The 15769-nt window shown below is 40.9% G+C and overlaps 1 protein-coding gene across 12 annotated transcripts in view; it reads right to left on the reverse strand.

Annotated features, from left to right (window-relative positions):
- The window catches only part of LOC135493151 (protocadherin Fat 1-like), a 97442-nt gene that overhangs the window by 68212 nt on the left and 13461 nt on the right, over window positions 1-15769 (reverse strand). For all 12 annotated transcript variants that reach the window (XM_064780135.1, XM_064780127.1, XM_064780134.1 and 9 more), the window contains exon 4: window positions 9254-9315. In XM_064780135.1, coding sequence (XP_064636205.1) covers window positions 9254-9315 — 62 coding nt within the window. The remainder of the gene's footprint in view (window positions 1-9253; window positions 9316-15769) is intronic.

The following is a 15769-nucleotide window of genomic DNA, read 5'->3' on the forward strand; positions in this document are numbered from 1 at the left end:
TACCAACTGCTTCTAAAGAAGGCATGAGACATCACGAGTCATGGTATTATAAGATAAGCTCTTATTTCAAAGCATCAAATTCAAAGATGTTGTCAAGCAAACCAGCTCTTTCCTCACAATATAGCAGAAGTACCAACTGAGACAGCTAAAATTCACACAGCTAATACCTTTATAGCTCTCTGCAAACTCATCAATATAATCCAGGCAATGGGCCCCAAAGAAAGGATTCCAATTCATCTTCTCATCAGTGTCACCTCTGAGAAGCGTTTATCACATACCGCTATGATAGAACATGGCTAAGGCGTTCATAGTCCCGGCCATGTCTAGACTACAATTATCGATCAATGGCCGCTTTCATCGAGGAACGCCAAGCTTACAACATTACCAGCAGCTCTCAGTACAGGATACTGGGCTCAACACACCAGTGGTTTACCATGCCAACAAGCTTTCAGCCATTTTGTCTCAGCAATGGCAAGAAATGCATCTTTCATTACTGGTCCATTACTAGCAGGTCTCATAACATAGCACTGGGCAGCAATGATTCCCTGCTGGCCATATGAGCCACTGGAGTAACCCTCAAACAGAGCAAATGAGAAGGCAAGGAAAATGACAAAACACAATCTTTCGATTTGGTCATCAGATTTGATTCAGCCTTCCCAACAACCTAAAGCAAAGAATGTGACGCATTATTCATAGTGCAATTCCTTCCCATCAACATGAGAGCAGGTATGATGCCCATAGACACAGTGGGTTGAGGATACCCACACCACCAACTTGTACCAATCATTGACAATTCTCGACAGCATTTCGCTGCCGGGATAATGGGTCAGGTTTAACATTTTAAAATCAATAAAACACATACAGAACTGTATATACATGGATACAAAATGACATTATTCTGATAAAGAGCCCCCTTGATAGTTAGCTCAAAGTTGGATTTTTGTCAAATGTTGTACACACTTGAGAATTATATTCAGCTGTTATATGAACATGGAGTATTTTGTCAAAGGTCGTACACACTTCAGAATTACATTAGTGGTAATATGAAATTGGCTAATTTATATTTCATATTTCATATTTCATCTTCATCAACAGGTCCCTGTAAGTGCAGTTAGCTTCCTGGCCATGTCATAAACCCCTCAGGCTAACCTTCCCCTATCTAATTCTAGCATAGGGTATCTTCAATATTTCATAGTGATAGTATGTAGTCTATGATCAATTTGTCTGCCTCAATGGTCTCAGCAATAATGAAACATAATCAGACTGAGATAGGCACAGCTCTAACTGATGAGCAGCATTTTCCTCTTTCCCATAGTTTGAATAGCTCAAAATATCTACAGCAGATCACTTGTTATCTACTGGCACTGCAGTCAAAGATCCTTTTGAGCAGTGAAAGCTGTAGCTGTGAGTGATGATGGTACCTGGCCAACATATTGATGAAGAGAGCAACTTATTGGCTTTAAAGTAACTGCCAAACACTGTGCACCAAAGCCAGATTAACAAAAGATAGAGAACAATGGTATGGACTGACAATAGGCAGCTAATCCCTGAGCTATTGTTCTCAGTATATATTGCCAAGAAGACAGGGCCCTGACAAGCAGTCCCTCTTGGTCTAGTGGCAGAGCAGGGGCTGACAATGCACAAGGTCTGAGCAGGGGGGACCAACTTGGGTGGGGGAAGGAATGGAGAAAATTCTGAATTTTTTTTTTCAAAATCAATTTTTTTTTTAATGGACAGCAAGATGTAAAAGTACTTTTACTTTTTACATTTTGCTATCCAAAAGAAGTTTGACTGATCCTGTAACATTGTTTATTTTTCATATATTTCATGCTCCTATCATCTCACCTGATCAATTCTCAAGATAGTACACATAGCCAACCTGTCAGGTACCTGTAGTTGATGATCTCCCAAGCCAGACTTGGTTATCTTGACTGGTTTCTCATCAGTAAACTAGAGAACAAAGGTATGTTCACTGGTTAAAAACTATAATCAACATCATCAGCTGCGGCTGAGTACTTATCCAATACTAGTAAACCTTTAGACTTGGCTTCGATACGTTCTCAAGAATCTTGAAGCAACAGAGCAGTGTTCTATAGAGTTGATCAGGTCTGTTCTTCAGTATATCATAATGGTATCACTTCCAAGGAACATGTGGCAGATGCAGAAGGTACACAAAGCCTTCAGGTTTCTATTACAACAAGTTCAAGAAGTGAATGCATTCATATAGTAATAATACTAGACTTTACAAGTAGAGCAAAGCATTGTGAAGAGGATTGGAGATGATGCAAAGAGACAACTAAAGCCATGAAGGTAAACACAACCACCCTCTTGCAACTTCAATCAGGAGCTATCAGTCACCACAGTGAACAATGGTATGGACTGACAATAGGCAACTAATCCCTGACCTATTGTTCTCAGTATATATTCCCTAAAAGACAGGGCCCTGACAAGCAGTCCTTCCTGGTCTAGTGGCAGAGCAGGGGGCTGATAATGCACAAGGTCAGAGCAGTGAGGACCAACTTGGGTGGGGGAACGCATGGAGAACATTTTGAATTTTTTTTTCAAAATCAATTTTTTTTTAATGGACAGCAAGATGTAAAAGTATTTTTCACATCTTGCTATCCAAGAGAAAATAAAAAGAATCAGCTAGTAAACAAGTTCGTCACTATCAGCAGTTCTCTGCCAAAGTGATCATGCAGAAGCCATTTTTCAGCAGTGGCCACTTAGTCTGATGACAAGACACAGGAATTGGCCATTTGGACTCCTTGCAGAAGAGCAGTTGACACCAATCACTTTTGTGCAACAACATCCACCTTGGCTGTACTGTAACAAGATACGATACTACTCTTATTATTTCCCATCATTCATCAGTTCTAATTCGATTGATCTGCGATGAATCTTCACGGGGTGAAGAGGGCAGGGGCGTGTTGGTGGTCATGCATCGTACTGCCAATAATACAAGCAAACATGAGGGAATTGGTCAAAGGGCCACTTGACCGTGTCCTATCAGCTCCAATCATTCTGAAATTGGCTATTAGAGCTAACAATGGGGAGAAGACTTTGGCAATTATATTGGTCAATCTGATGAAATTTCCCAAGAAAGGAAAGAATTAACAAACAAATTCAAGCAATTGATGTCAAGCTGGCTGTTGAAATTACTGAGAGGTGACCAGGGCACCAATTTAGCCACAGGAAACTCTGGTCGAGTCCACTGAGGCCTGTCCAGTGGTTACCTGATAGTGTATGGCATCACACTCAAGCCATTCCCACGTAACCCCCAGACCAGAGCCTTCTTTTTGTCTTTTTATTTGAATTCAAGGAATTGATCTTACCCATCCCGATGACTAGGATTCTGCAATAAAAGGGTTAACAGCAATTTCTTCACAGATGCTAGATTCCATTTACTCTTTGATGGCTCTAAGTGATCACTCAGAGATGCACGTTTGTATAGAAGCATGTTTCAGATGATAGCTGCTTGAGGGACCACCCTAATCATATCACATGCCACACATAATCACCAAGAATACATCAATAAATCACTAAATCAAATTCTGCCAAGAAAGGGTCTGCAGTCGTTTAGAAAGGGGACCCGCTATTAATCATGGATGACTAAGCCTTGGGGTCATAACTGCATCATGTCCATAAAGGTTACCGTTTTTAGGACAAATGTACTTGAAATGGGGTGTGTGACATCTTCACAAGTCAAACAAGGCATGGAGTCAAACTAGGCATGGAGTCAATCTCATTCTGACCTTGCTTTGAAGGCTTGCCTTGGTAGCCACATGAAACCTGTTCAACAATGATGAAGAGAAACAGCAGTAGGAAGCCATCGCCTCAAAGTCATCGCCTCCAGGAGAGACAGTATCCACTTCTTCAATACCAATCATTATCTGTTTTGACCTCTTCCCATTAGAGTAAGACTGGAGGGCACTTCCAACAATGAGGAAGGAAGCCTCCTTCACAACGGAACCCTTGCCGTGGATGACAACCAAAGCATGACTAAGCAAGCCAGGTCTCCCTTGGGTAGCTTTGGGGAATAGTATATAGAGAGACGACGACAGTGGTGTGTAGACTGTGACCAGCTTGTGATGACTAACATGGGTTTGGCTTGATTTGCAGTCATCTACTGTTGCATGTTGGGTCAAATCGCAAGATTAAAGAGATTTATTAAGTGAAATGAATTGATCCATTAGTTGCATAGGCAGTCGTTTAGATGGAATTGCTGAAGATGAATGAAGGATAAATTGAATAGGTTTTAGCTCCACATTCTACCTACTTCATCAGCCAGTCAGCCAATAAACTGAATGACACTCGTTTTCAATTCAATGAACAAAACACATGTTCTTTCTGCTTCAATTGCAGAACAATTCCGCATTTGAAATCTAACTCGTGCCTCGACTATTAGAAATTGAGAAAAACTTTCATTTTAATGTTAGGCAAGACCCGATGGCTATTTATACTCCCACACCATGACGTTATCAACAAGAAAGAACCTGACAATACTCACATAGGTAGCGGCAAAAAGGTTAAACATAGCAAGCAAGGCAGTTTTTCTCGGCCACTTTTTGTTCATTTTATGTTCTTGACTGTTTTTCTGTTAAATTCCCACTAAGCGTTATCAATGAGCTCTCAGCCTCCAAACACCTGATCTCAGAGCTAACAAGGCACATGAGGCAGAAAATTAGAGGAGATCTGTTGTGGATTCTGAGGTGGTAAGTCTGGCAAGTGTCCCAACCATGCAGTGGCACATCCCCACCCCCAGGGTGTTGCTCCAGTGTTCCTGTTAAAACATTGCCTACAGAAGCTAGGCAGCCAATGTCGCAGTAGGCAGGCACACATATTCGAATTCCTCCCTGGCAGCTTCAAAAGGTTAGGCATATAAGATATCCCATTTCTAGATGGACTGCTCCCTCTGGGAAAAGAAAGAAGAGGCCAGATTTATCAACATTCCTTTGATGAAACAACTTTTGCAAGGGTGTCATGTCCACAGTGATGACAGCACCCACACAAACACGATAGTATTGACAAGATATCGACTGCTACATTAACGAGGATCAGTGAAATGCTGCACGAATGAACAATTTGTAATGTCGGAGGGAACTGCAATCCCGAATACGGGTGAATGACTTGGTGTCGTCTTTTCCTTATCACATGATTGTCTGTGCCTTGTGGCCATTGTATGCGTAGGCGGTGTCTGGCGGATACAAGTCTTTGTTAGGACAATTACTGACTATTGTAACCAGAGAAACCACGATGTCAAAGACTTGACATTTAGAATGTTCAGATTAGTGATGGTTGCCTTTGATGCAGAACTGTTCCCTGAATGTCTGGGATCAACTAGGCTTGTTACAGACAGGCACTCCATATCCCAATCAGTCTGGAATGTTTCTGTGGCAGCAGTTGTCTCAGGAAAGAGACTTTAAAGGTAACATATTCACAGAATGTTTTACAATACAATCAACTCTATGAACATATCGGGTTTCTCAAAAACAGAAACAGACAATGCACCTTCAAATACTCCCAGTAATCCTGTTCTATCATATCCAGTGTAAAATATCAAATGGAGGGATTAGTTTGGCATATTCAGATCCTGACAATATATCATTTACAGATCATCTTCATATCATAATGTCAAGTTTTCTGTTACCAGTACTACATTAAGGAAGTTTGGCTATTACAGAGCCCCCATCCCCAGGGTAAAGGAAAATCAATAGAGCCGGCTGGTTCCTGTAGCATGATTGTTACATGAATACAGCGCTTTGTTCTTTTCTATCCACATCCTTTTCTCGATCGCTTCTTTCAAAGGAACTTGAATAGCCTGCAGACATTTAGAACAGACTTTGCAATGTTAGTCATAGCACCAAGCTTCCTGAAGCTGGTGTCGGGATCTAGAGTTTCTACAGGAGTGCAAGGCACTACGAAGCCACACTTACAATCAATTCCAATGACTTTTCTACAAAATCTTACAGCTAATTTTAAAGATTGACCTCAAAGTAGGGAATGCTAACCCCGCCCACCACCTGGATCTGCACCTGAATACATGAAAGCTTTATATGCCATCAACAGAGTGCTTCGTGTTGATATCATAGGGAAACTACCGAGTAGAAATTGACAAGAAGAAGCCCCCATGATGGCATAAAAGTGCATTGCATCCACCTCTCCCTTCAGAGGTATCTATTTCCTATACAGGTGCTACACTGCTGCTCTTGATGTGGGAAGATTTAATCAGTGAATGGATTGGTACCGGGATCTATATTCAGTGCGTGTATTGGCTGTTCTGCTTCAAGCCAGTTTCCAAGGGATCATGGAACGATGTTGAACGCAACAACCACCTGTGACACCCATCCTGGCTCTCACGGTAGTTCGCTGCTTCTAACTTAGCTCTATCAGGGAGCTTTTTTGTCACGTGATATCAAATTGGCAGTGGAGATGCAGATGCTCCTAACATGGTTGGCTGACACCTTCAACATCGCAGACACAGAGATGAAAGGGTGTAGTGATATCAAAGTGGACAGACTGTACAATACCATCATGTTGTGTACATCAAGAGTCAGCTCATGTTGATGAGCCAATGCGGGATTGACAAAAACACTCCCCACGCTTTGCCACCTGCCCACGCTTACCTGTTTCCCACAATCAATAATCTGGTCACAATACTTGTGGAGCCTCGGGAAGCAGTAGGTTGTGCCTTGATAATGGATTGAGTGCATCTCCCACTTCTTTACAGATCTTGCATCATCGCAAAAACAGATATGAAAATTGTGGAGAAATTTTTATCAATCCATTTAATGCTTCTGTTCTCATGTGTCCAACCACGCCCTAACTCTATTAGATTGCTCGAGCACCATGTTGAACCAGACAGCCTGAGGTCTGCAGCAAGCTTACCAGATTTCCGGTAACAGCAGCAACCAAAGTATGGCATTCAAATCAACACTTGTTTTTTCAAACTCATGATTTAGTACGGTCAGAATTGAGCATGTTTCACAGTCAATTCATAGGAGGCCGACTGTGGCAAAATATTGCTTCCATAGCTGATAAGAGAAATAAATCACTCGTCTGTTAGGTTTTTCTGGATAGGTAGAGATAGGCTGAACAGTTCCGCAATTGCTTCCAAGTAGACATCAGATCAGTTTCAGGTCAGTTTATAGACTTGAACATGATGGCTTTGTCAGCTGAAGTGGCAATGAGAAACAGGAAATATCAAGTGAAGGGCCTCATCAAGTGCATCATTTATAGCTGGTCATTAATTAGCTGATTACGGGGACAATGGAAGTGGTCATTTCCTAAATCGTTCCTGGTATGATAGTAAATGTCTGTGGTCCAGGTCCACACAATATGTGACTGGGAATTGTGCCAATCATTGATCTGAAGGAGTTTATCAGTGAAGCCTTCATGTCGTTCACCCATCAGAAGACCAATCTTTTTTCTAAGATCGATGTGGTCTCCTGACATTCCATCCAGTCTGTCAGTCCCTGATTGACCAAGGTGGGATCAATGGATGAGTTGGTACTTCAATATCTCCATCATGATCATACATTGATTCTTTGAAGGAAGTTAAATATCTGCTTTAGCCTTCTACAGAGTGCCCAGTGTGCTTGTACGAAATACACACTCTCTTGACAAAAATTACAAAGTGGTCCACTTCCTAGAAATTGCTGGTCATTTTACACAAGGGGCAGTGACAATGACCTGATTATTCTCTTAACAACATCTAGGTCAACTGCTGCTATTACACACATGTGTATGTACAGAATATATATAAGTATGGTGATTACATGAAGCTTTGGACTGCACTGATGTGGGCTAATATCACTACCAAACATGATACAAAGGCTCGCTGTGGGTGGATGATCCAGCCAACTTTCTCCCTAACTAACTGACATGATAATACGTTTGTTTCTTTCTGTCAGATTCTTAGAAGGTTCTTTAGGTTTTTTATTGCTGTAGACATAGAGCACTGCAACCTGGTAAAGTGATTGAAGACATCCCCGAGATAGACCACTACGATATCCTTTGATGAATCTCCCAATGCACTCCACTAACTAATCATTCATTAACCAAGATAACGTGATGATGAGCATCATGATAATGTTACTTTTCTTCACGTCAGATTGTTTAAGGTTAGAAAAAGTATTTCCTCTATTCACATAGCTCCCGGCCAACTTGCCATAACACCGTACAAGTTGTTTGGCAGCAACCTGAAGATTGAGCAAAGTCAGGCAAAGCGGTGCAACTCTGCAGCAATTCACGTCTTGTGATGGTTAGAAGCAGCAGAAGTTAAGGAGTATCAATTCTGTCGCTAGATATCTAACCATTGTATCAGCAGTGTCTGAACAGTATCCAAGAGAAAGTTTCTGCATTGCATCAATCCAATAGCCCAGGTCTATACCAATAGCAGGCCAGTAACCATACACACCATAAACAGTCAGATCAATGTCTAGAGTTACTGAGTTCATGAAGAAACTCAATTGGAAGTGTGGCAAAGTCAATGGGGTAAAGTAATCTGGTGTTATTAACATAAGCAAAGCCATTACTGATTCATCATTTCCTCTTCTCCTTCCTACATCTCCAACAACTAGGCCCTCCTCTCTCTCCAATGTTTCTAACCCTGACCACCTTGAGATGATTAATACACTAAGCATACAAATGCTCGTGTTCTGCAACCAAATGAATGGGACAAGCAACCATGTCCATGGGGAGAAGCAAGCTGATATTCTGAACACAAGCAAAGCCATTCCCATTACCTCTTCCTCTAATGTTTCCAACCAGCAACTATCTATAAGAGCATTGAGTTAGTGTACCCCAAGCATGATAATGTCCACTCCCCATCCACATCAATATCAGCCTCAAGTAGACACAGATTGAGAGCCGTGTCAGATTGTTGATCGTTTTCCTGATGGTAGATGATGGATAATTAAGGATGGCCGTGTAATGACGCTTACTCCATGGCCAGGGGTGCCGCTGGCCACACTTTAATCTGACGCCAACAAGAGTGACAAGACTGATGAGCTATTTCATACAACCCTCACCAGATAGGTCCTAGAGATGCTACAGTGCAGGGACTGTTGATTGGTTTGCCAGAGGAGATCCTATGGATAATCGAGATGGAGGTATGATCCATGTTCCATGGCCAGGGGTGCTGCTGGGCAAAATGAGTGTTACATCATCGGGAGGACCTGTAATGATTCTGGCTTCACAGCCAGAGTTGCAGAAGAGAAGCTCTTCTCAATAACTGATATTAGAACTGACCTACCTCAAGAATGTGCTCCTGCTGCCTTTCTCTGTTCAACCTCCTTCTTGTTGTTGATACGACTCCTGGAAAGATAAGAATTAGGAATAAAGATTGGGAAGAAGGGAAAGGCCTTGGACCAGCCCTGAATTGGATGCTGCCATGCGAAACTGTCAGCATTGTTTGTCAGTATCTACGCACCACTGCCAGATTAACTGAACATTGAGAACAATGGTAGAGACTGACAAAAGACAGCTAATCCCTGAGCCATTGTTCTCAGCTTATATTCCCTAAAAGACAGGGCCCTGACAAGCAGTCCCTCGTGGTCTAGTGGTAGAGCAGAGGGCTGACAATGCACAAGGTCTGAGCAGTCAGGACCAACTTCAGTAGAGGAAGGAATGGAGAAATTTTGGTAATTTTTTTTTCGCATCAAAATTTTTTTTTATGGATAGCAAGATGTAAAAGTTGATACGACTCCTGGAAAGATAGGAATTAGGAATAAAGATTGGGAAGAAGGGAAAGGCCTTGGACCAGCCCTGAATTGGATGCTGCCATGCGAAACTGTCAGCATTGTTTGTCAGTATCTACGAACCACTGCCAGATTAACTGAACATTCAGAACAATGGTAGAGACTGACAAAAGACAGCTAATCCCTGAGCCAGTGTTCTCAGCTTATATTCCCTAAAAGACAGGGCCCTGACAAGCAGTCCCTTGTGGTCTAGTGGTAGAGCAGAGGGCTGACAATGCACAAGGTCTGAGCAGTGAGGACCAACTTCAGTAGAGGAAGGAATGGAGAAATTTTGCTAATTTTTTTTTTCGCATCAAAATTTTTTTTTATGGATAGCAAGATGTAAAAGTATTTTTTACATCTTGCTATCCAAAAGAAATTTGTCCAATCCAGTTTCATTTAACTAAATTTTAGATTATTACATTCAGAGTTTCCCTGAAAAGTTGTAATTTTGGTCATTCTACAATTCCGTCAAGATAGCTATTATCACTCTTAGCCTGCATTGACAGTAAAGCATGGCAACCAAAGGTGAGTCGAAGTGGTAGTAACATCCCTTCCCATTCACATTGACCACCCACACTAATGACCAACTTGTTTGACAAACATCACCACACCCTTTTTACCAGACCCTACATGACCTGCCAAATCATCCCAACATCAAAGCAAGTGCCAATAAGTTTATCACAGCTATCTCAAATTGACATGAATCCCCCCAGGATTTTTTCACAATGGCACAGTTTTTTACTGCTGAATTGGCCCTCCAGGTCAGGTAGTGGTCAAGGGGCCAAATTACATGTATAATCAGTTCGTTTGTAACAGCCAAATATCTAACTCCTCAAGTAATTTAAAGTGAACTTTTGACTTGAATGTCAACTACACTTAAAGTAGTGGTATCAGGTGGTTAATTAATGCTGAAAATTGTTCTAACATAGTCTTCTTTTGGTGTTAGAATACTCTCTCATCATAAATGAGAAGAAATGTTCCTTCATTGCAAGCAGTTCAAGCCACTGTGTGTCTAGATCTAGATGAGAGTTCTAGAAGCGAGGGTTAACTCCTTCAATTTACTCTCATTATACATACCAGGTCTGCGATACATACAGAAAACAATTTATAGAATATTTTCATTTGGAAAGCACATTACTCGTATACTTGACACAGATGATCTAATTGGGGACACTTTTTTCATAGTTTTTTATTTGAAGAAGGTCACTGGTGAACATAATAGGTCTAGACCCACTCATTTGCAAAATTGCCAAGCATTCCACTGTGCACACGCTTACAAATAGAGATTTGTCATGGAATGGTATCGGGAATGGCTTTCCAAGTATTGGGGCTTGACTGGGTGTCCATACCAATGCCAATGAAAGCTAAACATTTGGAAATACATGTAATGACCTTATTCTATGATAAATGGTATATGTGACTCGCTCTACCAAAACCAGGCGCTTGTCGCATCTGAACTTGACAGGTTGATACGGACTTGTTGTTCATTTCCCTATTGTAGACCTTTTGTGAAATCTATTACAAACTGATTTGGTCACATTTCACAAAAGGTCTACAATAGGGAAATGAACAACAAGTCCGTATCAACCTGGCAAGTTCAGATGCGACAAGCGCCTAGTTTTGGTAGAACAAAAGGTCTACAATAGGGAAATGAACAACAAGTCCGTATCAACCTGGCAAGTTCAGATGCGACAAGCGCCTAGTTTTGGTAGAGCGGGTCACATATATCAGGCTTCTTCTCAAGAGCATCAGTCCTGATACAGTTAATGTGACTTCTAGAACAGGTAATCCCCATCTCCACCAACTGCTTCCAGCAATGGAACTGGGAGATGTTCATTCAATTATGGCGGCACATCTAATAGTATGAACGACATAGATCAAATCCATCTTGTCCAATTTGAATTCATAATAGACTATAAGCGTGAGAGCATCACAAGACGCCTGGGATACTGGAGCACTGGCCATGGTTTTATTTGAGGGGATGAAAATACAAAAAGAGCTCTGGCAGCTTATCATCATGGCTGGTTTTTGACTCGAAAGGTTTGAATCACTGTATCACCATGCCCCCTGATATAATGAAATTGCTCATAATGTTATCATACTATACACTGCACCACCTTGCACCGATGACATGATCACCCAGAGGAAACCACCCAAGGGAAGGGAGCATTATGATGGGAGAAGTTGCCCAAAAGAGTTTCAACGAAATGCATGCTACGTGTCCCTGGGACTTTTCAGTTAGGATTGAGTATTATGACATTTTAAAACTGAACCACCAGTCTGGCATGTTATTATCACTCATGATAATGCATCTACCGATGTAATGTCACTTATTTGTCAAGAACACAATGAGACAATGAAACAAATAAATAAAGATAACGAAATCTTGAAAGTGTTGATGTAATAACTGATTTAGCAGAACAGACAACAAATATGATGTATGGTTATTTGAATTCAGTTATAACAATCAAATATTAAACTGGTTAACTATAAGATTAACAGACACCTTTGCATATAACTTACCAGTCACATTGTCAACAACAAACGAACCTAAGCAAGTAGAACAAAACGTTTAGAACTGTAAATGTCTATTGGAATCCTCGATATATGAGATAACACTGAGGTAGAACATCAAGTTAACCAGGCTGCATGTCAACAAACTTTCTGTCAGTGACTTCAACATGACCAAACAATGATAAATCGATCCAATAAGTAGGCCTACTTCAAATTTCGTATGAAAATATTGTTACAAAGTGTACACTCAGAAGAAAAGCTGTCAAAGTCAGCAACATTTCTCAAAAATCCATTCACATCATATTATTCAAACCTAGGTTATCATATTTTGTCGGCTTAACTGGCATTCAAACAGTTTTTCTTTTTCATTCACGTCACTTGATCTCTGCCGGTTGACTGAACCTCAAACTGAATCCCTGTACACCACCATGTTTTCATTTTGCAAGTTGTTTATCTAGCATATGATCAGTTCATGACCAACATCTGATGTAAATTCACCCATCACAAAGTTACATGAACAGGAGACATCTGAACCCGTGACATCAAGTTGAACATGGAAAAACCACCATAAATGTCACAAAATATCTTAATCCTGCACAAAATTGCATCAAATTTTCTAAGAAATAGTCTAAAAAGTTTGTTTCGGGGCACAAGTTGAACATTAGTTCCAATGAGCGTAACCAAATAATGCAGAGGCGCCCAGTTATGCCCGCTTGTCTAGGGCCTATTTAGAAAGCCTATTAAAGCAACACATTATGGAAATGATTGGTGTGTGCACACAAGTAGAAGGATGGCTTCCAACTGGAGGTGTACTCATTGAACTTCAATATCCCACCTGTGCGCCAACTTTCAACATAATATTTAGACGAGGCAGCCAGACTTCCACCAACTGCTGTTCAGTGAGCAGACGTTTTTATAGTATACTGATATCTAGATTCTTATTCCAAACGAATGTAACCAAATGCACATCATGTAGTTTAGATATGGAGCTCTAAATGCCATCACCAAATCTCCAGTGAAATTTCATTTGAGTCCTGATTAATCAAGATAAAGCCAGCTCGCCATGACCGTGCAAGCAAGTGAGGAATTTGTAGTGGGAAAAAACTGTAACGAATGCAGAGCAGCCTGGCCAACATCAACATTGTGATCTAAGATGAGTTTTTTGTGATATTTATGCCAAGAGATCATGATGCGGCAGAAAAAGCAGTTACCTGAAACACGATGGTTATCTTCCACGGAATTTCAGTGATGCTTCCATTAGAAGAGAAGACTAATGGTTTAAGCAACCTCCAAATATTTCAGATAAGAGGAGAACAGCTCGTCTTCCATTTGTGTGAGAGCAAGCTCTGCCATAAACAGCCATTCATGACCACCAGAAGCCAGGGTAAATGGTAAACTGCCTGAAAACTGTAGCCAAGAATGAATAGGAAAGGCAGCGGAATCAGCTTACCATGGAGGCAGGAGCTCAGCTTACCAAGGCCACAAAACATGGCCGTTGGCTGGTGGTGGGCTTTGACTCTGCAAGCTTGTTTGGTGGTTTTCGGAATGGGAATAGTTTAGCAGCAGTAACTGCTGGTTTTGGCTGGAGTATTCTCAAACACGCTACTGGAGAGAGTGATGTATTTTTCAGATTGGCCTATCAGGAGCATGCAAAGGAAGATGTGACCTGCAGAAAGATGCTATTTGTATCTAACCATTGGTTATACGATATACTGGAAAGAGCCACTGCTTCTAGCGAGAGATGTATGGAAAGATAAAGACAAGTGCACAACTTTTTACCCTTCATTGCAGGTAAAACATCTGGCATTGTCTGGAGACTTCACCCGTGTGGTTTATGGTCTAGAAGAAAGCAACCATTACAATCCTGATCATGTTGTTACAGCTCCTTCAACACTCAGTTACATGTTTTCATGACACAAGTCATGCTATGCTAAAAAGCTATTGCGCCTGGTTTAAATCTGGTGTTGTATACAAGTATTTCATGACTTACTTTCTCTTCCTTCAACTGAAGTTACCTTCACTAATGGCACTTGAACTGCAGGAAGAGTGGAGCCGCCATTTAGCTAGAGGGACACCATATCATGATATGCCATTTTCATCTCCAAAATAATATCAGGATTGGAATGGCAAGTGGTTGTGACCTGGTTTCACTTCACACGAAGTCACCCTTCCCATTGGTCCTTGACTCCATCTCTCAACCACTCGACCAACAATGAAATGTCAAGGAAAAGCACCTTTTGACATTTTCACTTTTTATCAATGATAATTGCTACGAATTATTTCTGTCAAGAAGAATAGATTTACATTTTGAATGAGCAGTTTTGTGATTCTATTCAGATTCACATCAGATTCACATCATCATGCCATCATATCTGCATAAGACTGTCATTCACCCTTTCAGTTATCTTACCCGGACAGTTTCTATGCTGCCAGTAAGAAACATATAAACCTGATCTATAGTGAGTGGCCTTTCACAGCTTTTGTATGCCGGAAAGATGAAAGTCATCAATTTGTTCAATCTGACGCTATCATCTGCCCACAAACTGTAGGGCGTACAAGTTCAGCTCCGCTGGTATCTCCTGACATCTAATTAATCACCAGAACTATATTGTCATACCAGGGTGCGTGTAAAGAAAGCATGACTGGTCTTTCAGTTTTCCGCTTCAGCCAAAATCGATGACCCCTTTTCGCCAAATTAGGCTGTCATGGCCGTATTGACTTAAGCTGGTGTGGGCGTATTGACCCAAACATGGTCAAGTTTGTTTGGTTACTCGAAAATAAAATCAAAAATTGGTGTCTCAAAGAAGATATCTGCAATTTAGTTGGACCACAGTCAAAGGAAGTGTGCTTTGCAGGAGGAATGACTGACTAGTGTGGGTGGAGTAATTGCGTTATGTTAGTAGTATGGCAATATTGAACCCTAAAAATGATATTTTGGGCACTTTCTCCCCATATCCTTGCCGTTTCGACTTTTTTTGAGGATGGGCACTCAAACAATCAAATGATGTTTCAATATGTACTTAGTCATACCATGACAGTATTCCACAATCATGTCGTCGACCACTTTCCTCTTTCTATTTACAACGAACAAAACTGCAATTTTTGGCAATTGCTGTGATCGAACAAACAATAGAGCCGCATCAATTTTATAATGTTGTTACTTTGTTAACACAAATGACAAGTTTTTCCAGAACTATCACAAACAATTAGATGATCATAATGAGGGTTTATGGTTCAATGAGGTACAGGTAGCAATTAGTTGTACATTATGTACATGGAAGATCATTGTGGTGGAATGTGTGCCCCCATGTATGTAATTGATTATAATTGGTGACAGTGAATGCCAATACCTCATAAACACTATTCATGGAACTCTACATATGTGTTATACAGTTGAGTAGTGGAGATGAAATGTGACATTCCAGGTGGACATTCTTCTATTGGTGGGAATTCATGCTGGCAACACAGTAATAAATTGATACCCCTATTCTCTTGTATACACAAGGTAGCCTAAT

The sequence above is a fragment of the Lineus longissimus genome, chromosome 9, assembly GCF_910592395.1.
Source record: "Lineus longissimus chromosome 9, tnLinLong1.2, whole genome shotgun sequence".
In the NCBI taxonomy this organism is placed as follows: domain Eukaryota; kingdom Metazoa; phylum Nemertea; class Pilidiophora; order Heteronemertea; family Lineidae; genus Lineus; species Lineus longissimus.